This window comes from Hyposmocoma kahamanoa, unplaced genomic scaffold (genome assembly GCF_003589595.1).
Source record: "Hyposmocoma kahamanoa isolate Upper Pololo Valley unplaced genomic scaffold, ASM358959v1 220, whole genome shotgun sequence".
Taxonomy (NCBI): Eukaryota; Metazoa; Arthropoda; class Insecta; order Lepidoptera; family Cosmopterigidae; genus Hyposmocoma; species Hyposmocoma kahamanoa.
Genome location: NW_020653740.1, coordinates 6636120 through 6661874, shown reverse-complemented (window position 1 = coordinate 6661874; position 25755 = coordinate 6636120). Strand labels below are relative to the sequence as shown.

Genomic DNA, 25755 nt, shown 5'->3' with positions numbered 1-25755 from the left:
GATAATATTTATTTTTCGTTAAATGTTCACACGCATATTACATTAATAAAATAATAATAAATTTAGTAAATTATAACATAGTAATAAGAATATGGCATTAAGTACTTTATCATTTACAATAACACGCCTGAATTTCACAATTTTTTCAAGTTACGTAATTTGGTTGTATTATGATACTCAATAGAGATGTGATGTGACTATTTATTTTCGTTAAATGACATCAGCTGATCGCAACTGTTCATGGCGAAATTTCCATAAATAACGTAGTGTGTACTAAAACAACTTTGCTAACTAGTTTCATACCATTAACTGAATCCGACCTTCAAATATGACCACACCTTTCTGTTACACCCTGTATATATGTATAATCTACTTTGTGTATTCTACTAGGAGTATAATTACATTACACTTTATTGCTATTTTTAACAATCCAAAGATTCGCATTAAATAAGTAACAAACAAAATTACATTAAATACAAAATCAACTTTTTGAATGGAATTGAAACTTATTACAAAGGGAGTAAAAACTTAAATCATTGTATAAAAAACGGCTATAAGTATTAGAAAGAAGCCGCTGGTTAAAACCGTATATCGTGATGTAAGTTATAGGCGTGACAAGGTCACGGAAGTAACAGTCGTGACAAAATCACGATGATTTATCACTGTGATTTTTTGGAACCGGAACGACAGTCACGGCGATAGAAATGTAACGCTATTCCCCATGTCTCAAACCCACAAACCACTAGAATGGAAAAAAAAAATGCATAATAGTGTACTATGGTACGCCGTCTATGGTCTATGAGGTAATATTTTTTAATGAACTGACTATAGAAGTCTTTAGTATTTACGCCAAGCATTTACACTTAACAAATTATAATTCAAACGATTAAAATATTTAATCTGTTGTATTGCAGGCATGTATAGTAAACTACAGTCAACAGCAAATCTAGTTTGATATTTTGGAGTGTTTCGGTAAGCGTCAGAGTAAATAAGTGAGCTTGATGTGCTTTTGACCATGCAGTACGATTTCATTTTACTTGTTTTTATAAATAAAAAAATGGTAATAAATACAATTTAAAAAATATTTACAATGCAATTCTATAAAATAAAATAAAATTTAAAATTTAATTCGATGACTTTTTTTATTACCGTAAAGGTGCGGTTCCGGAGAAACTGTGTCGGTTTCGGTAAATTTCTTTTTATTTTACAACTGAAAAAACTACATTACCGTACTATTATTTTGTCTTTCCTAAAACGAAAGAATTTTTTAAAGTTTTCTAAATAATTGGCACCACATGATCGCAAAACCATAGACAACGGTTAAAGGGAAATAAGTAATAATATCATGGAATCCTTATCACGAAACGGTAAGTAGCAACATTTTTTAACTAACCAGTGTGTGAAAAAAAAAATCAGTCATGGCGGATCCAGAGTTGGGGGTGGACGTGTCAAACGGAGTTGACCTTCGAAATGCCGATTCGAAAGACCAAGTATATCTCGAAGAAACGTTTTATATACTTTCGAAAAAGAATTCGGTGTTTCGAGTCAGATTAACATCGAAAGGCTTATCTTTAACAAAAGAAACGGACGGAAAGGCAAAGGAACAAACAATCGTATTGCGCGATATCATCGGTAGCAAGTGCATGCGAAGCAAAAAACGTCGTCCAGGAGCTGGCTCCTGTGTATGCAGCTCACTTGTGGGCCAGCCCCAGCTCAAAGTTGTGGAAGAAAACAGCGGGGACTTGGACGAGAACGATATAAGTGCGTACCTATACATTTATGCTTATATTTTGAAACGGAGTCGACGCACCTTGAAAAGAGAGCGGACAACAATAACATTGCGGTTCAGGTCCTTCGATAAATATGAGGATAACAACAAGGAGGCTCAAAAGTGGCGGGCGACGATAAAGTGTTTGATAACGGGCCAACCGATAACGCACATGCCGCCTTCAAACGATAAGAGGCTGTTGTTACTATTGAACCCTAAATCGGGGCCGGGAAAAGCGAGGGAAATGTTTCAGTCAAAGGTCTCGTCTATGCTGCAGGAGGGTGAGGTTCCTTACGACCTTCATGTAACGAAGTACGCTGAATTTGCGCGGGAATTTGTCCGGACGAGGAATATTTACAATTGGCGTGCAATAGTTGCTATTGGAGGCGATGGAGTCCTTTTCGAGGTAGTCAATGGCATGTTTGAGAGGCTGGATTGGCAGCAGGCTTTTCAGGAGATCCCTCTTGCCATATTACCCTGTGGCTCTGGTAATGGCCTAGCCAGATCGATTTGCCATCATTACAAGTAAGTGTAACTTACTTTTTGGTTATTATTTGTATTTCCTTGACCTGTATGCTTGCTTAAGTTTTAACTTTTTAAGCAAGTAGTTGATAATATCAACATTTTATATGTATAGATGTCTTTTAAAATCTTGCTTTTTTAATTGTGACAACGTAAATGCAAAGTACCCCTTCCGGTAGGTAGGTTATCTGTTAAGACAACAATTTTAATGATAATATAGAGGTATTTTGTAAAATTTTCCACATAATGGATACTTGTAAGGGCGCGTTCCCACTATGTCGGCACGTTTTATTATCGTTGGACGACTGTCGTGTCTAGCCTGTTCCCATATTACGACTATCTGTCGTGGACGATTTTTTATCGTTGAACGACTGTCGTGACTAGCTGTTCACACTAGATCGTGACGACAATTTATCGTTTCACGACAGCCTCCTTGTCGTTTCCACGACAGAATCGTTTGATGCACTGCAATCGCTTGTATGTTCTTTTGGAAGCCGGTAGTGTGTGTTCGCTCGAAATGGATGAAGACGAAATTTTAATATATATTTTTTTAAATTAAAGTTTATTGATGAACTGAAAAGTGACGATAGAAAATTTTGGGACTATTCAAGAATGACAATTTCCACATTTAATAGTCTATTAACACGACTTACAGAGCACATCACAAAAGAAAACACAATGTATAATTAAATTTGAACAAAACACAATTCACAACAAATATTTAGACGTAACTAGTTTTTGCCCTAGATTTCGGGTTTTAATCGGATTTAATCCTGGCGTTAACACAGCGCCGGGTTAAAATCAGGGCGCTTGCCCATCTCTGGCTACGACCCAACGCTAACGCAAAGCGAGCTGAGGGCGCGGGGTACGAGTGGGGAGGGCAGGGAGCAGAATACCTGCGGACAGCAATAAATAAAACGTGACGACAATAGGAGCTGCGACAATCTGTCGTCACGTTTTTATCGTCCGACGACTGTCGTTCTAGCTGTTCCCACTGTGACGACAGTTTGTTTTTGTAACGATAAAAAATCGTGAACGACAGTTAATCGTGTCGTGCTATATGTGAACAACTTCATTTAAACATACAAGCCACGACACTGTAAACTGCACGACAATCTGTCGTCACGACATAGTGGGAACGCGCCCTTACGAATTATAAAAAGTTTTTTTTAATATCTACATGACCACTGTAGCGGACTGTATCAATGGGGTTCAGGTGGGTGCTATTGAGGGGTGAGCAAGACCAAAGGAAACGTACTTACTGTTTATTTTCACGACAACGCACAGCTATCAATCAAAACAGAAACAATGGTGACAATACTAAGTATTGGCGCCAAAAATAACTACATTTAAATTAAGAATTTGAATATAAAATGAAACTTAAAAAGACTATATAAAATATATAAAATAAATAGGAAATGAAACTATTTTTCCGGATTTAAATCGCGTATATTTGTTTTTTCAAACAAACCGACGTTCATTTTCGATTTTTCAGTCAACCGTGACCATGGGACCTGTAAAGGGCCCGAACGTCGGTTTGTTTGAAAAAACAAATATACGCGATTTAAATCCGGAAAAATAGTTTCATTTCCTATGTGTAATAATCGTGAAAACCTAAGAACTCGATATATAAAATAAATATACAAAAAAGATTCGCTAAATCATCCGGACGGAGAAAAGGATGGGACCACCTATACGGTGATTGGATCCTCAGATCCTACGGAGTATAGGCTCCGTACTATTTACTTTATTTACATATTATATTATACTATTGTTATGACAAAAAATGCATATAGATGCATCTTAATTAATTTCTTTAGAGGCCGACGTAGGGTGCTGCCGCGAGTCGCCACGTCAGCGACCCTGACCGGATCGGTCTCTACCAGGATAGAGTTGGAATACTCTACCCTCGGGCCACACACTTCTAGGTATCGTATCATCGGCGATGATTACCAAATCTCCTACATTCTGAGGTATTTGGGGAGTTCCAGGAGGTCGCCTTTGAATGACAGGTAGTGCCTCCTTGATCCACTTGTCCAAAAGTGGTGAGCCATATGAAGGGGTTTCTCCCACTCTACCATGCGTATGAGGTCATGGTCATCTAAACCTATGATGGTTGGATGACAAAAAATTAAAAGGAGTGAGTGTTTGGTCTTAGCGACTGCTGCGATTCACTACGACCATATCGTAAACTATAATTCTGTTTTATTTTTCTAACAAAATATGTTTTGTGAAAAGGCAGTACTTTGGTTATGACAGTTATGAGTTATGACATTAACACAATAATAGAAGTCATGCCAATAATTTACATCTCGATTCTCACTGTCAATGAACCGTGAGACCATATGAGACATAATCTCAGTACAGAGTACTAAAAAACCGACCTCAAAAGTACGTGGAATTACATATAATTACTAACTTTTATTGAAATCGGTTACCGGAAAGTGCGCAAACCCGGATTCATGCCCTAGTTCGCCACTATATGGGACTTGACACAGGAGATAATAAAAATCGGTTCTCGCTACTCAAAGTATCTTGAGGGAGGAAAACACCTTGAATTGGAGAATAGGAAATCAACCATTAAAATAATTGCTCCTTGTAATGAAATTTAGGCGCTATTTATAAAAATGAATCTTCATGCGTGAACAGCCACCCTTAGAGGTGAACGATTTTCTTCAAAATTAAATGGAACCACTGTGGAGGTCTTTCCAACAAAAAAAGAATCATGACACGTTTGACGTTTGAAGAAAACTATATAGTTATTTTTTAATTATTTTTTTATCCGAGGGATTCTATATTACTTTCTCGACACAGAATCTCATTAAGCCACATCATACAAGTCTTCATGTTCATGCAATAAAAGTGAGAATGACGTTTCGGGCAATCGCTTCGGCTCGGGTCGCCGACGCGAAATGCACTATGTCTTTTTCACTCTTATTAAATGAACATAAGCTTTTGCTGATCGATTCAAACCGATTCCACGTTAATAAGTGTGGTGACTCCCTCCCTTGTCCTGTGCGATTCTGACAAGATTCTTTATACCTACTTGAAGGTGAATATATTGTAGCTGCATTTGAAACGTACCAGGCACTGAAGAATAAGAAGGAAATTTTATCTATTTCTTTTTACCTAAAGCAAATAGATATTTCAAGTATAGTTGCGTATGTTGTGGATACTCCAAGGATTGGAAAATGTTTTATACAATACAACCTGACATTGAGTTTGCAGTCGAGATATAGGTAATAAAGTACAGGAAAGGAGAGATAGTCACACAACCAGTTTTTATCTTAATGAACTAACAAGCCTTTACACTCAAGGCGTTTTCATTATGCCTGCTAACGAGATTAGTAATATTGAATCATGTCATCTACACAAACAGTTAAAATTTAGGTTTTATAAGATTATAACTGACTAGAATAGTATCTAATGCTTCACCAACTTTCCAGTAGGTCTACCAGCATTTCTAACATACTATCATAATATTACCACTTTACGATGTAGGTCGGAGGTCGTCGACGGCGGCGAGGAAGTGAGGCTTTTGCCAGTCGTTGCAAAAGTATCGCCAACAAATTTTGTACTTAATCTTTTTTTTATTTATCATCATTTAACTTTATCATTGTTTTAGATGTTTTTGTAAACAATATAATTTCAATTAATTGAAATTTTATATAATGTCTTGGGCAATAATTTACATTAATTAAATAGCTCAATTAAGCCGACTTAATGATGATAACCTAAATACCTTATAGAGTCAATTACGCTGCAATAAAATATGTCAGTGTCTCATACTATACAAACGTTAGACTAAAATGTACGAGAGATATTGAGAGGTCGAATATTTTTGGTAATTTCCAAAAATGGTATTAAAAATAGTTTGATTTCGACCTATAACCGTTTCGAAACTACATAGAACCTTTTTAAATAGATCGTATGGTCTACATCATATTGTGTTATTATAATATCTATAAATATCAATGATAATAATAATGACTACAACTAAATCAAGGAAACAGAACCGTTCTTTGTGTCGGATTCTGACCTGGCTTGTGGAAATAATGCTCATAATTCATAATTTTTATGCTCATAATGCATTTGACCGAATCGTAACTCGAATAGAGTATATTTTTCTAGCATTTCAATTCATTGCGCTATTCAAGTATTGTTTTAGTTGAAAAGCATAATTTCTAATTTTCAACCAGATTTATGTAGAAATTGTTGCGATTTACATGACTCATTTTTCAACCACAAAGCATCAATTGATTTGTTTACAGTTTACTTCTGTGAAAAATTGCGTCAACAACAAAGAAAAAGATTGTCCACTTTCACGTCACCGTGCTTGTATAAAGTTCTTCGGACTATCTATCCTCACATTTCATAATACCCGATTGATGCGTTATTAAGTGTAAATTTATTGATGTGAATAAGTTGAATACCACGTGGATTTCTACCTTTAATAACCATTATCAAAGTAAAATTATCGAAAATTTTGTAGGTATTATGTTGCCACCTTGATTACACTACCTGTGGCTGCATTGAGGTCTTTCCGCGTGTGTTTTTTTGGGCACGAGGGGCATACCAGCAAGTGCTGCGTAGACTGCGTTGAAGCACCGCGCATTGCAGTCATATTAGGTGGATTAGTATCCTTGGACCCTCATTTACACATATTGTGTCTGCAGCGTTTCCATAAGGATCACAGAAGCCAGCATCTTGGCGGTTGTTGTTCATGAAAAGACAACTCCAGTAGAAGCACGATTTGCATTTCGAATTTTCCTTTGCGTTGCCTTTTTTGTCCTATGGATTTCGACACAAATAATATACAAATGATTTCTTAATAACTCTTTCATTCTGTGTAATTGCTCTACATGACAGTTTTTTTAATTGAACTGATAAGAATGCTGATTATCTGAGCATATCGCATATGTATGTGTAATTATTATTAGCTGTAACCTTTTATTAACCGGATTACGGATGTCGTAAAGGAACAATTAAAGTCCTATTTAGAAAATTATATTTAAATCGTTGACTAAGAGTATACAACCACATCAATTACTTGGTCTCAAACTAGGGAATTTCCCGTACAATGAGTACCAGAGCAACGAAATATCCAAATTAGAAATAATTTAGAAAGTTTGTTGCCCAAATTGGTCCTATCAATACTGATTTAAGACTAAATAACAACATGTTATTTCTTATTTATCTTGTAACCAATTTACCAAACATCATGGCCCATCAAAGTATTGAAACCATACCCGCGGCGCGGCTACACAAATGACTTTTTTTATATGATACTAGTGATGAGACATAAATTGAAAAATCTCATGTGCCTGTAATTTGACCAGTACCCTTACCCTTCAATACTGGAACGCAGTAATGTTCACGTTACCGCTTGGGGCAGAAATGGGTAAGGGAGTAGTACTTCCCTGGATGAACTCTTTCATAAGGAACTCTACTGCTTCTAAAATGGCTAGATTTATAGAAAAATATGTGTACTTTACAATGATATGCGTCGCTTTACTGTGGACACAGGGAATTATGGAATAAAAAAATATTTGTATATACAAAATGTATGTTAGTGAAAATATTTGTATGTTTTGTATATTTTATTGTTTATCACCTACTGAACGATTTCGGTCTTATTCCTATACTATAACTGAGACAGCGCAGGGTTCGCGTACTTACGAGAATGATGATATTTTTACAGGAAGTTTGACTGCTAACTGACGTCTGAAGCCTAATTAGGGTTTTCACATAATTAAAAATGTATTTGATATAAAATTTTTTTGCCCTGTTACATGTTAATTCCGTAGATTTTCAATATTTTTTTACATAAATTCAAAAGTAGTTTATAACTGCATAATTTAAAACTAAACTGTGGTTTTTGTACGCAAACAACCATTAACTGAGTCAGATTATGGGCCATGATCTTTTCAATGTCATCTCGGTACTACATAAATAAGTTCAAAGAACAGACACAGTCCTGCTGTGCTGTTATAAGATTTAAACCTGTGCTACTTATATTGTGTTCCACGTCGACTGTTTCTACGTAGACATCCACATGATGAAAAACGGTTTTTAATGGTTTATATTAATTTTTAATATGTAATAAACAAACCCTTGGCCACAATCTCACCTGATGTTAAGCGACGATGTGACCGACAATGGAACGCGTTTGCCTAAAAAATGCCTATTCACTCTAGCCTTGAATAGCCCCAAATTGTACGTTTCGGGAAACATAGATAGAGTAGCCGGTAGGGTATTCCATTCTCTTGCCGCACGCATCAGAAAGCGCTTAGTGCGAATTGGTGGTATATTAACGACCTTAGATGGAGTGTTCCGGACCTTCTAGTCGACTGAAGTAGGAACGGTGAGGGTGGAACCAAATTGAAAAGTTCCTGCGCACACTCCTCGAAATGTGTCCGATAGAAAACTGACAAACAGGCTACGTTTCTGCCATGGTCGAGATTTTGTAGTGGCGATTTTGACGTTTAGAATTGTATTGATATCTCATAATAATATTTACATAGTCCTACGTTTAATTAGTGGAGTAAGGCGATAACCGAATGGTGGCTAAGAAATGGATATAGAAACGTGAGACGTCCTGTACTGAGATGGGTGGACGACATTGTCAAAGTTGCGGGCAGTAGATGGGTGAGATTAGCACAGGATCGTGGTGGATGGCACAAACTACTGGAGGCCAATACCCAGCAGTGGGTGAAGTCGGGCTTTGAATGATGATGACATTAATTAGCTGTGCAGGTTCTTGTGAAAGAGTTCGTCACTTACCACTAGGCGAATGACTTATTCGTCCTGTTACTTGATATTATAAAAACAACATTTTTGTCTTGAGCACTAACAATGAGTAATAACATCGGCAACTAAATTATGTTTAAGTAGCCTTATAAACAACAATGAAAACGTCAACCACAGCCGTTAATTCATGTCGACAACTATTACTTATGCATATCATTTTGACAATTCCTAGGACTTTGGCCTATGATTTATACGAATTAAATGTTTGATGGATGAGTGGAATCCTACTCGATACTATTTAGTCTCCTTTTTGCTATTAGAATAGATAAGTCTTGTGATAACAACAAAACAATTCAAATTGTATGATATTCGTGGTTAATTACTAAATATAGTTTTCATAACACGAAGCGAGAATTTAACGGCTCTGAAATAAACAAACAAATCCATAGTATGGTATAGATATTTTTTAGGTTTTCACAAGGTTTTCACGATTGGTCACGGCTGACTGAGACCGTAAGGTCATCAACCAGTTATGTCTAATATTAAAACAGACCACCTCATTTTTCTTACACAGTGAAACTCGTGCTAATCGATTAACAGAGTACAATCGTTTAACGGTACAATTTCATGTTAGCAGTGATATCAATGCATGAATAACCTTTCAATATAAGAAAATAATACCAATGGTAGGCATATAATAATTAATAACACATCAGTGGAAAGGTAATGATTCAGTTTCGCATTGATTAGGATTTACATTTTTCTGTATCAATCTGTCCAGTAGGGCTGGCACGACGGAAGGTGACTTACGCGAGAGCGACATAAAGCGGAGATACTTATATACAAAGAAATATCGCGATTTATATCGCTCTCGCGCAAGTTGCGCCCTTTCGTGGTAGCCCTAAAGGCAGTGGTGGATTTTGACTTTTTTTGACAGTCTTGACCGCCCTAGGCCCCAAGCCATGTAGTCAGTACCAGCTTTCTCAGCACTCATCATGTACTGGTAGACATGTGTATATTTTATACATAAAATGTACGAAAGTGATTTAAGAAGATTATTGTTGTACGATGCGGTGGAGTACGGCCCGCCATAATGTGTGTGAGCGTTCAGATTATTTAGGTACTTTGAGTTATTTCTTGTTATCACTAATAAATTTTTTGTCACGATTGACCGCCCCTGAAATCTGGCCGCCCTAGACCCGGGCCTGCTGGGCAAATCCGCCACTGCCTACAAGTTTCCATTCCTTTGCAATTCGACTCTTCTCGTGTTGTGTTTTGTTTAAAGCGAAAATGAATGGAAGCTCATAGTCCACTGGTGTATTTATAACGGAACACGGGAGCGGAAATTTCATTAAAATGTCTCTAATCTAATAACAACCTAATAAAACTGATATTTCCATAGGTGAAAAAATGAAAATTTTGCGAAAATTTGCAATTTTTTTTATTTGCGCAAAGTAGTCAATCGTGTTTCGGACCCCATAGTTCACTACCGGTATCTTCTGTTTTTATTATCAATAAAAAAAGTTGAATTCGTATTTTTTAACGTCAAAAATCTATGTTTGGTCTCGCTTCATCTTCTAAGTCGCTTTGAGACATTGACTTAATGTTTTGAGACTTAAAACTTTACCTTTGTTTGATTCCCTGTATGGCACTTTACATTTTTTACATTTCCACAGATGATATTTGTTATATTTTATAATATGCTCGTACTGTTGTAAACTAGAGACCATTGATAAATGCGGTTCTGTTCATTGTTGACTTGGAATGTTTATGTACGTATCATCGAGTATACATATAATGGTACGTATGTGTACGTACTTTAGATGGCAAATGTACATTGTCTATAGTTAGTATAGTTAGCTGTGGATCAGTTGCGTGTTGATTTTACAGCACACATAAGGAAATGTAAACATCAACTCGGCCAATAAATTGTTTCAATTTGGTGTAATAGAATATACTATTGCAATTTCATAAGCAACATAATTATGTTTCGAATTTAGGCTCGAAAGTTGTGTCAGGATAGAGCAGGGGTTCCCAAACTTATTTTGTCTTCTGCCCACTTTGAGAATAAATTATTTTTAGCGCCCCCATTTTTTCACCTACTTAAAAACCACTATAACTTCAAAACAAATTAATTATTATTAGCTATCTTAGCGGAGATTAAACATTCATTCTAAACGAGACTTACTGTAACCCGCAAGAGTTAACTTGAGACCTGAGCGCAGTAGGTAGTACACAACGGCGCTCAGGTCTCAAGTTAACTCTTAGAGGCTACACCTGCCAATGAGAATGATTATTGAAACACAACTTTATAGTATTCAGACAGAGTATCTTTTATTCAAAATAAAACAAACATAATCGATTCTAATATAAAAGCTAATGTGAAGGATGAACCTGATGCTGTTTAATAAGTTTGTTGGTATCAGGTTCCAATTTACTCAAGAACAGCCGCAAGACACCACGTTCGGTAACATGCAAACGATTTCTCTTTTTAGTAAACAGCGTTATCATAGCACTAAAATGACGTTCACACAAATATGATGATGGGAATGCTATCAAGAATCGTTGAACGATTGACCACAATCCAGGGTACAATTGCGGGATCGGTTTTTGTAGCCAAAATTCTTGATTTTTATTTCCTCGTTCGTTGTCAATTCTATAAGTTCATCTCCCAGCTGAGGTGATATTGCTGTGTTGACATTTGAAAACGGATCCAACACCCAGTCTGGTATTTCCAAGTTCAAAATGTCCTGGTATCGTTCGGTGAAGTCAATGTGGAGGTTTTCCAAATGTTGGCAGTAGGCAAACAAGTCGTCGTTACTGCAGGATACTGAGAAATTTGGAAAATTGTGAAACTCACGTCTGCCCACATTCTTTTTGTGCAGTAGCAGTTTGGCTGCGAAAGCAGCAACGACATTTTTTGTTTTAATTAAATTTAGTTCATCGCCTTGCAGTTGGAGATTCATGTCGTTGAACAATTTATACAGGTCTGTCATGTAAGCTATATCATTTTTTGATGTAATGAGCTTGTTGTGCAATTCTGTATTTTCAGTTTCCAAGTACTCTATCACAGAGTGCATGCATAAGCAGCGCGCACCGACAGGTATAAGACAAACATGCATTAACTCGTTTATCTCATTCGATGCTCAATCGTGCTCTACGGGTCGTATTCTAGAACTCTACTCAATGCTCAAGTCAGGGTTTGAGTATGGTTTAAAGCACTCGAAATCATACTCAAGTCCCTGCCATTGGGGTTGTATTTCGAGTGCTTGAAATCATACTCAAGTCTGCTCAAATCCTGACTTGAGCATTGAGTACAGTTTTGGAATACGACCCTACAAGTAAGAACAAGTATTGTATGAACCAGCCGATTGATACAGGAATGCACAAATCGGGTTATTTAATAAAAACTTGTTAAAACATGATTGCCAGCGGTCTATTATCTACGAAAATCTCCTATCTAGGAATACTAATAACTATTAAAATGCGAAGCTGTGTCTGTTGCCTTTTTATTTGTTTGTTTGTGTCTACTTTCATTTCGAAACGGAGCGACCGATTGACATGACTTTTATTTTATATTATTTATTCAACATAATCTCAGTACAGAGTACCTACTAAAAAAACCGACCTCAAAAGTACGTGGAATTACGTCTATTTGCTAAGTTTCATTGAAATATCCCCTTGTTCGCCACTATACAGGACTTGATACTGGAGATAATAAAAATAGGTTCTCACTACGACACTACTCAAAGTATTTCAAGAGAAAAACACCTTGAATTAGAGAAATAGCAAAATCAACTAAATAATTGCTAAAAGTAATTGCTCCTAAATTAAAGTTAGGCGCTATTTATAAAAATGAATCTTCATGCGTAAACAGCCACCCTTTGAGGTGGATGATTTTCTTCAAAATGAAATGGGACCACTATGGAAATACCCCCTTTCCAACAAAACAAGAATCATGAAAATCGGTTCACAAATACCGGAGTTATCGCGTAACATACATACAAAAAAAAGAAAAAAAGAGCCTACAGAAGAATTGAGAACCTCCTCCTTTTTTGAAGTCGGTTAAAAACAGGACAGATATACGAACTACTTGGAGAGAAATATCGAACCGAGTTACTTTGAGCAATCTCTTAATTAATATTAGACATCAAGTTCACAAATTGTAGTCGAGAGTCGAGAGCTCAGTCGGTGTCTAAGAGGCTTATTTAACAAGTTAAATAAATTAAATAAATTAAATAAATTAATTAAATAATTACCGTTTGAGGCTTCCTAGATGAAATTACAAAGCCGTTGTCTCTGCCTGAGTGAGATATATATATCTAGCTAATTAGTTACAACGATAGGCAATCGGACAATAAGAATATATGTATAACTAATTTTGTGAAATAATTGATTAGTGATTTTAAATCAGTATAATATATAAATTAAAATCACTCACTCACCACGTGATATGTAAGTAAGCAAAGAAACGTCACATTCCTCCCTGTTCGTGTATTAAGTAAAATTGTACTGAAAACAGTAGTCAATCGATATGTAAAAGTCCCGCAAGTGATAAGGTGCATAAATAATATTATTGGCATATACTTCAATGATAATTTTAAATTTGCAAAAGCAGTAGGCAAAAAATCTTAAACGATCATCTTTTTTAATGATCCTCTTTGACATAAAATAAATTAAATCGGTGGATATTTTAATCTGTTCTGATAGGTCAATGGTTCTGAGCAACGCAAAATGTTTGATTTATCGAGTTCTTAGGTTTTCGCGATTGATACACATAGGAAATGAAACTATTTTTCCGGATTTAAATCGCGTATATTTGTTTTTTCAAACAAACCGACGTTTCGGGCCCTTTACAGGTCCCATGGAGACACGGTTGACTGAGGTGGTACAGTCTTCAACCAGTTATGTCTAATATTGATGCAAACCACCCTATTTTTTCACTATAGTTACAATAGTTATTAATTAAATACCTTATATCGAGTTCTTAGGTTTTCGCGATTGTTATACATAGTTGTTTTCCAACACTTATTTTTAATTTTACAAAGAAAACATTCCAATTTACGCTACATTAAGTTGTACAAATTATTTTATTGAATGAATTTTTATTAAGTTCAATTTATTATTAATTATTAATAGAAATTAGAATAAACTAAAACATATTAATTAGTACTGCAGTCTTATGTCTGTTTGGGATTTTTCATTAGAGGAAATACTGGATCCCAAACTGGTGGTACGGAGAAACCATCTTCCCTGTTGAAATTAGGATGTTTTTTAATTTCAATGGCCTCTCGCAGCATCCTGGATAGATTTCAGACGCACTTCTTTTGCAAGGACCTGGGGTTTGTCAAACTTCATTGAATGTGTAGGTTTATCCATGAGATGCTCGCAGACTGCAGACTTGTTTACGCGACGGTGTTTGACATCAGCTATATGTTCTTTGACGCGGGTACAAATACTTCGCTTTGTTTGTCCAATATAAGAGAGACCGCACTCACAGTCAAGCTTGTAAACTCCTGCATCCTATAAGGGCATGTTACATTTCACGGGTCTCAGGAACTGAGAAATTTTCCTCACGGACTTGAAATAGGTCTTGATAGATGCACGCCTGAGGACTCTTCCGATCTTGTCTGTAACACCTCTCACGTAAGGTAAGATGGCAGGTCTTCGCTCGACTGTTGGTGGTTTCACACATCATCAACGTACCATTTGAAAATCTTCGGCCTAGCTGGGGCCATGGGTAAACTCGCTCCTCGAAGTCTTCCATGAAAATATCGGCAATAACGGGAGATATTGGGGAGCACATCGTTATACCGTCAATTTGTAGGTAGAATTCATTATTCCACAATAGATAGCCTGATGTTAGGCAGTGTTCTAATAATTCTGCATATTCAATGGACATATTATGTTCCCTCAGCTTTCTACTAATACTAAATAAATAATACTAATATTTGATTTGTATAAATTAACTTTGACAGTTTTATGATGGGCAAAACTAAGCCAAATTGAAAAATGTTACAAAAAGACAATGTATATTTAGATACTTATTTTTAAACTAAGTAAATGTTGATTATATTTGTATACTAATATTATATTGCCGGCCGCTGCCGCGGTACGCGCGCGTCACTCGGTCGCGCGACTCGTGCGTGCTTTTTCATGTACTAATCTAACCTAACCTACTGAATGGAGGACACAACCGAGCAGCCAAGGTTTATTAGGAGATCAATATCAAAATATATACGGGTTATAAATGTCATCAATCGTTAAAAGAAAAGACCAATGATAAAAAAAAGAGGGTCAAATATTATTTTTGAATACTAAGGGTCGTATTCCAGAACTGTACTCAATGCTCAAGTCAGGATTTGAGCAGACTTGAGTATGATTTCAAGCACTGGAAATACGACCCTAATGGCAAGGACTTGAGTGTGATTTCTAGTGCTTTGAATCATACTCAAGTCCTAACTTGAGCATTGGGTAGAGTTCTAGAATACGACCCTAGGTATTAATTTAGTATGCTTAAATTTAATAATAATGTTACATTGAATGCAGTTCATTTATAATTCATCCGTAGATTAACTAATATAGTTGGAACAATTAATATATATATATATCAACATTAAAAATATCGTTTATTTAAAAAAGTACACATTTACAATAGATCAATAATAATAATTTCTTTGAGGATCAAATAATATCCCAATATTATTGTTGTTTACCTACCAATTACGTCACGCTTTCTGAGTTGATAAGTAGTGTCGTTTGCGCGGCAATTTATTTTTAAGCACGTTTAAACATAATTTTAGATACTTCAAAATATTTATTGACTTAAAATAGTATTTTTCTTGGCTGTATAAATCAATTATGGTTAAAGTTTAATATTCTTTGAAATGTTGTCCGCTTCCCGATTTTGCCATTTGACACTTTTAAATATAGGTACATTTTCCTATTTAAAAACGGTAAAACGCACGCCGTAGTCGACGGACAAACTAACTAATTAAATCAGTAAATTGAATTGATTCAAACGCGCTTTAAACGTTCTTCTAATTTAATCAAGCCGCGTTGCGTCTGCAATCGACGTCTCGTACATTCATAGAAGATTAACACCCACAAAAAATTCTTATTAAACGCAGTGAATGATCTATGTGGGCTATGGGAATAATCTATACCGGTTTAAAACAAATATTACCAATAAAGGTGTACCATCGCCTTAAGAGTGAAAACTAAGTTACGCATTTTTACATGCTCTTGGTTAAATATGATTAAAGTAATATAGCATCCAAAAAAGATATAATGTAGCTAATTAAAATGTTAACTAAAAACATAATTATTATGTTTAGCCTATTTGACACCACACTTTTATCTTCTTCTCGAAAAATTACGTATGACGAAACTAGGTATAACTCAATTACAGCGGGGGTGTATTTTGTCGCAATAATCGATATTTACATTAGTGTCTAAATTACCTTTACATAGTGATGTCACAAAAGCGATTAGTTGGTTAAATCAACACTCACATGACCCTATTCCTCTGATTTCATATTGCCAGTTACGCGTGCCGTAACATCCTCCTCACAACGTAAACCCTAGTTTTCTACGATATGGTCTATCGACGTATTGGCTTATGGTACCAGATATTTTAGTTATATGAATTAACGCTGTGTTTATAAGATAATTTGTGTTCGCCCAAAATCCAAGTGTTTTCCATTTTAGAGATAAGTCTTAAAAAGATATTTACATGCCCACTACTAGCGTCCCCAATGTTGTAAAAATATTTAATCAATAATATCGGTCAGTATTATGAATGAGTCATCGCGAAACTAGCAACCTAGCCACTGATAGGTATTAAGCCTATGGAAAGAGCAAGTGCTACTAACAAATAATCAACACTATACTCACAAGCGTAGCGATAAATACAAAAGGTATTTTTGCGACCATAACAGAGCGCAACCAGGCGATATGATGTATTCGATAGGAACATGAAACACAGTACTCATGGTACATAAGTAAACGCCATTGTTATCTGTGTATTAAGGCTGATACGTCGCTAATTCCTTTATCTCATAAGGGATAATGCTGTGATGTAACTGGAACGACTCGCAACAAGGTTTTTGTGCCGAAGCGCGCCGCAGACTCCTATACTGTACGAGGCAGAGTTGTAGATAATTTTACGTCAACTAAAGACACTGCTCGACTACATGTTTGAAGTTATTAAATATGTGTAAAAACATTACTTCTAGTCGTCACACGGGCAACGGCTACGCAACGCAGAAAGGCTTAAGAGTCTATACTACCTCAGCTTGAATTAAATTTTTTTCCGAACTAATACGGTTCATTTTGCTTGCCTCGTGAGGGCAGGAACACCCGCTTTATTTCAAAATTTATTTTTTTTACAAACGAAGTTAAAGCAATTTGAAAAATGTATTATCGTATAGTACCTATACGTGTTCTTTTTAGTTCAGTTGATATAAAAAACATTGGTATATGTAAAGTAGCTATTGAATACAGCGGATTTTCTTGTACAATTTCGAGGTAAGTTTGTGTTTTTTTGTATCGTGAAAATTTTTAGGAATTTTATTTTCACACCGTATAGTAATCTGTGTACATCCTCAATTTTACTAGGTACTTATTTTTTTCCAGTGTGATTGATTCAACTCTTTCAATGCTATGCAGAATCAACCAAAGCCATTATAGGTGGTATAGACTCTTTAAATAAATGTGTTTCGCTCCGAAACGAACTTGCCTTAAAAAAATCAGAGCATTATTGGTACGACATAGTCACTCGTATAACAAGCAACGTACCCACTCATTTAAAAAAATTACAGAATTGACATAACTGAAGATGCAGAAAAATTAATCTTACGCTCCCGACAAACCTTCTCTACGTAAAAGTACCAAGAATACATGTGCGAAATCCTTTGATTTTAAATATACTTACTCATAGTTGAATTATTTTTTGTCACATTGTATTTATATTTTTGAATTTCATTTGATTTACCCATTGTCATTTTACTTTTCTATACATATTCACGGAGCACATTGTAATATGAAACTTAATATTGTCATAAAAAATGTCTGTGACAATGTGAAATAAATGTCTTCTATTGTATTCTAAATAAAAAGCATTAGAAATAAAAACATCGTAATATCTAGTCATTGGCTGATGTCAAGAAGGTAAATGAAAGCCGTAGAAAATGGATATAATGGACACTTTCGCTAAAAATCGATACTCCATTTGTGTACTGTGTTTACGTTACGTAAACTGTTCGCGAAGCCACACTTCCGGCATTGCTACCATATTCGTGAATTTTATAGACTACGATCAATAAACAACATTACTCATAAAAAAGTTTAAAGGTAGTTGTCCCCGACTAAAAGAAGTTGATTGTCTTTCTTTATTACTTGCCGTTTCTTAAAATTTTGTTTTATATAGGTACTTACATTAAAACTTTACTTCAGTGTTAATAAAATAATTTAATAGATAATGAGAATAGAAAACTAGAAACATCATGTCTTCATGATCATACTCAGCCCCTCACAAATTATAGTTGAATAACCTTACCTCCGGTTAAAAAAACCAACCTCAAAAGTTATTCATCCCCTAGTTTGCCACCCTTAGAGGTAAAATATTTCCTTGAAATTTAAATGGAACCACAATGGAACAAAAAAAGAATCATCAAAATTGGGTCACAAACGGCGGAGTTATCGCGTAACGTACATACAAAAAAAAAAAACATACAGACTAATTGAGAACCTCCTCCTTTTCTTAAAGTCGGTTAATAAAGTTCAGATGGAAAATAGAAAAATATAAGTAACAGTCCTTTTAAGGGAGTATAAGACCGTATCTTGCAAATTATTAATTGTCGGTTTTTCCAAACTGCTTTTTGTTCTCGGATTTCTACGGCACGCGCGTCAATATGACGTGCACGTTTTTTATATTTCTTATTTGTTCGAAGACACAAAACAGCATTTTGCTTACAACAACCTGTTGAACAAATGTGCATTAAGTTTATTGCTCCAATAATAACATTTGTCGTGTTCAGATTTTCTTTGATAAAGTACTTATTACAGTTATTTTGCACATAAAAGAACAAAATGTGGTTTGGTACATACATTTAAAATTCTAACTTCGATATCTGCTTCGGTTTTATTATTATTATTTATGTTTGAAATCTGACTTCTAAAACATTCAATCAAATGAGCTGTACTCATCATAGGTACTTAGCAAGATAATTCTGTCACCTATTAAAACAAGTTTTTGTTTACTTACGTACAGGGTTAACAGGACGTCAAGTTTGACGCCTATGATTTAAATTCAAGTGTGCTTACTGTAAGAGCGGTTACACATGGCGACGTTTAGCAGCGATCCAAACGCGATGCAGTAGCGATGCAGTCGCTAATCGTTTATCTTCTTTACACACGCGCGAGATTTTAAGCAGCGATGCAAACGCGCGACTGCATCGATACAAACGCGCGATTGCATTGCTAAACTTGGGATTTATAGGCGATTGCGTCCATGCACTCGCCTATAAATCGCAAGTGTAGCGATGCAATTGCGCGTTTCAAGAAAGCGCGTTTGCTTCGCTGCTAAAAGTCGCCTTGTGTAACCGCTCTAAGAACGTTCAAAAGTGTCAAACTTCGTTTCAGTCTCTTGAAAACATAATGTATTAAATTACCTATGTACTTATAACTTGAATATATGTACAACTATTATGTTTGTATAGAAATGAAGAATGGTTATAGTTATTACAAATATTTGTTTTGCAACTCGTTGAAAGACTTCGTTTTTAGCATTTATACGGACGGTAAGGTCGATATAGCAATGAGAACTCGCTGGCTAATTATACAAATGAACGAAACAAGCTAACAGCGAACAACACGCGCTTCAGGTTCTGTATTTTTATTGCGGTAAGATTGAAGAAATAAATCATTCAACTCATGAGCATTATTCGTAGGAAACGCAGCTAAACGAATCAGTTAGCCTTGGTTTACCTGATAAGTTATTAGTTATACTTGTTTTTAATTTCAATGGTATTTGTCATGCTGTGAAACAACGTAGAATGTATTATTATGTGAAATCGTAATTTAATTTAAAACTTAATTTGTGCAATAGATTGATTTCGATATCGACTTATCGGACTCGATAAAGTGATAGAAAATACTAAACTACCGAGAATTAATAATGAACTTGACCTGTGATTAATCAAATCTAGAAGCTATGTGAAAAAAGAGGCTATGAGGTCAATAAAAACATAGACTGCTATTGTATTCTTTTCCAACTTCCAATGTTAGTGGTTTTTTTGTTTCAGTGAACCATATATCCCACAAAACCTGACTGGATTAACCATGGCACTATGTAGGGGGAAATCGACACCAATTGATGTCGTCAGAATAGAGACTAAATCTAAGGTGAGTACATGTTTTAATAACATAGCCTTTGAAGTATAATAACCGTTATCATTTGATTGCAGTAATTTTCGTCCTTAAGTGTATTCTCTTGCCCAAGAAGTAATTTCATAAATTATCATGCTATTTCTATTCCTTATTTTTTGTATTTATGTTTCACAAAAATACTTTTATTACATTTGTTTTGTTACGTTTTTATCCAAGTTTTCCAAGCGTAAGTAATTAATTAAAATAGGTAATCGAATGGAAAACCATTGCAATTGTCGTTGATAAGAAATTATAGTTGTTTAAAGTCTAGCTGGTCTCCTAAATTTCAGGATTTTGAGATTGTGTGGCACCTGTCGTCCGTCATTAAATGTCGTATCAGACGTTTTAGTCGTGACATTAAGACGTTCTTTTTTGTATAGGGTTATTGAAAAAATACTAACAACCTCGCTGGACTATATTATTAGGAGGTGCGGTTCGTAAGCTTTAACAATAAATGACATGTGTTTGGTTGATATAACGCTCAACGGATATAATTAATTTATGGTATACAGACATTTCACATTTGTCATATTTCTGCCGCCAAACAGTAATTTCAGCATTACTGCTTTCCGGTTTAGAAGAGTAAGGATACTGGTGAAATTACAGGCATATGGAACTTGTCAACTTGCGTCTCAGGGTCACGGACGCACTGGCAGTGTCCATAAGGTCTTTGCGATTTAAAGCTCTGAACGGCACTGCAACTGTTATGGCATAGGTGTGTCGCTTACCACTAAGCGCACGAGTTTTTCGTCCCGCCACTTGCTATTATAAAAAAAAAGGTTTCGAAGGGTAATGGTGCTGGTGAAATTTCAGGCACATTGGACTTGTCAATTTAAGTCTCCTGAGACATAAGTTGACAGGGTGTCGTTCGCAGTAGCAGTGACCCTCAAATCATTGTGATTTAAAGGTTTGAGTGGTACTGCAACTATTATGGACAGGCGTGTCGTACCACCAGGTGCACGACTTGTTCGTCCCGTCACTTAGTATTATACAAACAACACTTAGTACAATACAAAAGTATATGTGAATATAACTTCACGACAAAACGATATTCTAACGAAAATAGTTTGCTCTTAAAAATTTGCATAATATCAGTTACGGTAGTTGGTCAGGGACGATGTATACGCGTATTACAAACACAAAACAGTTGCAATAATACATAAATCAAATATTGGCTTGCGTTGACGTTATTATTATTCTAAGACATGTACCATGAGCCATTACCGTAGGAAAAATACTAGCATAGGTATTCGTTCCATCCCACCTAGCATTCACAGCTGACCAGTGTACGAGGATCTTGATTGAGTTGAGGTTAATTACTCGTATCCTAAGTACGTAGGGAGATGCCCTTTTGTTTTTATGAAAATGATAAAAAAATATATGATGTCGGCTGGCCAGCTGGCAGCTACAATCACCGACGATTAGTATAGCCATATTATAAAGGTGAAACGCAGCCTTTTCATGTTGTACCTAGTTCTAGTATTGAAAACCTTTATTTTATCTTAACACACTGTAATGTTTAGTTATATTCTGATCAATTGTTTTAAATTTTGTACTCTTTGCTTTCATATATGCATATAGAGAAATAAATAGCAGAGGAAATGAAAAATGTTGAAATTAAGCAAAACACCTAATTTTAAGCTCAAGCTACAATAAAGATAATGGTAACACTGAGCAATTGTCTGGGACCGTACAAACAAGTAGAGGTTTGCATTTAAACGAAAAGCACTTAAAAAGTCTGCTTTTTGAAATGAGCGCATAAGCACGCTTTTCATTTTAAGCGTAAGCGTTGGTTGCGCTTTTTTCTAAACGACTTTTTAAGCGTTAAACTAAAAAGCGTGTGAAAAGCGGTTTTACAAGTACGCTTTTTAAACGTAAGTTTTAACGTTAAAAAAATAAGCAGTTTTTTTTCGTTTCAACGGGTAACAACTACAAAGTTAAACAACTTATGCTTTTGAATGCTTTTAAACGCCAATTAACAAAATGTTAATATAAAAATGTTAAGTCATAAATAAAAATATAACTTGTTTTTCACAAAAAAAACTTACTTATCATAAAACCTTTAGTGGTCTACTTTTGCTTTTCGCTATCAACACAACGTTGCAAGCTTTTTTAAGGTAAAAGTCTATGCGCTTAAACGTTTTCTAAACGATTTTGTTAGCTTCAAACTAAAAAGCGTTTAAAAAAGCATAACGTTTAAACGTTTAAAAAATAAGCAGCTTTTCCCATCTCTACAAACAAGGTTCGCGGAACTTGTTGATTGCATTATATAGCGATTCACTTATCATGTATTGTGTTGGGCATCATTACGCGACGTGCGTTTCATTCAACTCTCTTACGTAAATCAGATTACAAAGTATCTAATACTGTTACAATAACAACCTGTTTATGATGAAAAGTTTATTTGCTTCTCGTTAACTATGATACCGATGCATCCTTATGTCGACATAAGATGTATAATTTTAATACATGACGTCAAGTAAAATTAAGTAATTAAACTGAGCACGACTGATACACGTTGTGAATTGATACTTACCTCAGATTTAAAAAAAATGAGAATAGTGCTGTAACATACTCGTTAAATTGCTTCATTATGTTCTAAGCACAAAAAATAATAGTATTGTTTTTGTTAATGCTCTTTATGAACTGCGTCAAATCCACTTAATTAGATAAGCTGGCATATAAACATGCCCAGTTATTTTTGCAAAACAATTTTAATCAATTTATCATTATAAGTTGAATAATATTTTCTCTTTTTGACAATTTGTTGTTTCTTCTTTTCAGATTATGTTTTCGTTTTTATCAGTCGGTTGGGGTCTACTATCGGACATTGATATTGAGAGCGAGAGGTTACGAGCCATTGGTGGACAGAGATTCGCCCTTTGGGCGGTGGCAAGGTTAGTCGGCCTACGGAAATACAAAGGTGTAGTGAGTTACGTGAAAATTAAGGATGTGAGCAATCTTCCCAAGCCAAAACAAGCGTACACTCTGAGCCACAGCGTAAGCCATGACGGCGCACTCGACTCCCCCGATGCGGAAGCGTTTATTGACTGTGACGATCCTTCGGAAATATTTACTAGTGCAGCGAACAGTAAACATCATCAGAGGGTCGATTCGTGGTACTCAGTTAATTCGCGACGAAGCGCATTTTACAGTACACGAGGGTCCGAGTACCACAGCGTAACTAGCGCTGGCTCCGAGATGCGGTCCCCGGTTCACGCGTGCATGCATGGTCCGGCTCCGCATTTACCCTCACTCATGTCACAGTTACCCTCGCATTGGGAACACGAAGAAGGAGAGTTTGTTATGGTCCATATTGCATATCAGGCTTACATTGGAGAGGACTTTTTGTTCGCCCCTAGATCACAGCTCTCAGACGGTATCATTTGGATGCTTATAATCAAAGCGGGAATATCGAGATCTCAATTGTTTTCCTTTTTTTTGGGCATCAGTGAAGGGTTGCACGCTGAAGCCAATAACGAATATGTGAAAATGATCCCCGTGAGTGCATTTAGAATAGTCCCAGAAGGTTCTAATGGGCACATTACAGTGGATGGTGAACAGGTAGAATACGGGCCTATTCAAGGGGAAATATTCCCTAACCTAGTTAATGTTTTAGTGCCCGATACGAAATAACATTGTGTCTTAATTTAAGAAAGGATTAGTTTGTTTTCCAACGACTGATTAAGTTACCTGATACTTAACTGAGCCGACAGAAGTGCAATAACGAAATATGTGTTGGTTGTGCCAGAAAGGAGAGATTAGCCAAAATTTACATGAAAATAGAAACGGAAGTTATTAATCATTCCATTCCAAGAATATTGTGATTTAGTTTTATATATTTTAATCTGGTTTTTTTTATATAATGGTTTTATTTACGTATTGTTTAAAATGTGTGATAAATGCAAATAATAAAGATAGCTTTTACTTGCTAAAATTTATGTATGTTTAGTAGTTACTAGTCAAAACTTTCAGACATCTGAAAAGCAAGTGCCAAAATTTGATTGCTGCACTCTAAATTTGATTAAACATACCTCTGCTATTGCGTCAAGGAATTGAATAATATTACGATAATATTGCTCAAAAGATCGTTTGTACAGTAATAAATGATTGGTGGTTGATTCTAAAAGTCCTTCAACTGTAATTTTCGGTTTTGGTAATTTGATTATTTCTTTCACTTGTCCTGACGTTTCTTCCTTGAATTCTTCGGCTCTACAGTAACGCACCTTTGGTCTGTTTTTAATAGTTTTGATCGAATATCAAATACAAATACTTATCTATTTAACATCCTAAACAAAAGACTTGTTGTCCCAACACGAAACTACCACTAGAAAAATGAAAAAAATGTTATATTCTTATGGTTTGTAATGGTATGTTATGTGAAATATTGCAGTTAATTTGCTATGTTTACGCAACGTTAGCTCGCGTTCCTCATGTGGCTATTATTTATTATGTATAAATGGAACATTCACTTGCCTAATGCAATTTTTACTAGTAATTTTTATGCTTAGTATTTTGGTGTGAGACTGCAATAAACATGTAATAATTTAAGTGGGTATTGGGGCTATCCATGGAATTACATAGTACTACTTAATAAGTAATGTAGTTTACAGTATTAAGGTAATGTTAACTATTAATTTAAATCTTTCTGTGATAATATTAAATTCTGCCATATTGTTTTATGCAAGTCCAAAATGTTGAATAAAAGTAATATATTAAAACCCCTATAAGTACAGCATAAACTTGTACAAAATATCAATTTATATCATATTATATTTGAAATTATACCTACATTCTATGTATGATAAAATTAAAATCCAATTTTAGTGCTATTAAGTATAACAATATAAGTTTTGAATACGTTTTAATCCTCTTTTGTAATTCTTCTACTTTACACACACAATTTATTACGATATTGGAAGCAAAGTTAGCATGTTCTTTGCACAACATTGTAGTTGGTTTGCTCTATCAAACCATGAATAGATGAGTTTTGCATTCCTGGTTGTAATGCCAATTCGGCTGTTTTAAACATATAGTTAGAATAAAAAAATAATGTCTAAATACATTTTAAATCTAAATTAATTTGTAATAAAAAGTTATTCAAGTGTCAAGTTTATGAAACTGTTGTCAATAAAATTATTGTACAAATTCTTTTGGATGTCTTATTATGAAAATAAAAGTGTTTTTAATAATCAAAAAAGTTTATTTACAGGTATATTATAAATATAATACTTAAATTTATTTAAAAACTAACTAAAATAGTTACATATAATATTAATTGTAAT

General features: G+C 35.1%; 1 protein-coding gene across 1 annotated transcript; it reads left to right on the top strand.

Moving 5' to 3' along the window:
* Nucleotides 1-1418: 1418 nt before the first annotated feature.
* LOC113227867 (sphingosine kinase 1-like) lies at nt 1419-25578 on the top strand. The gene is made up of 3 exons (XM_026460941.1): nt 1419-2293; nt 20347-20446; nt 23255-25578. The coding sequence occupies exons 1-3, from the start codon at nt 1419-1421 to the stop codon at nt 24104-24106; spliced, it is 1827 nt and encodes a 608-aa protein (XP_026316726.1). The 3' UTR covers nt 24107-25578.
* Nucleotides 25579-25755: the final 177 nt, after the last annotated feature.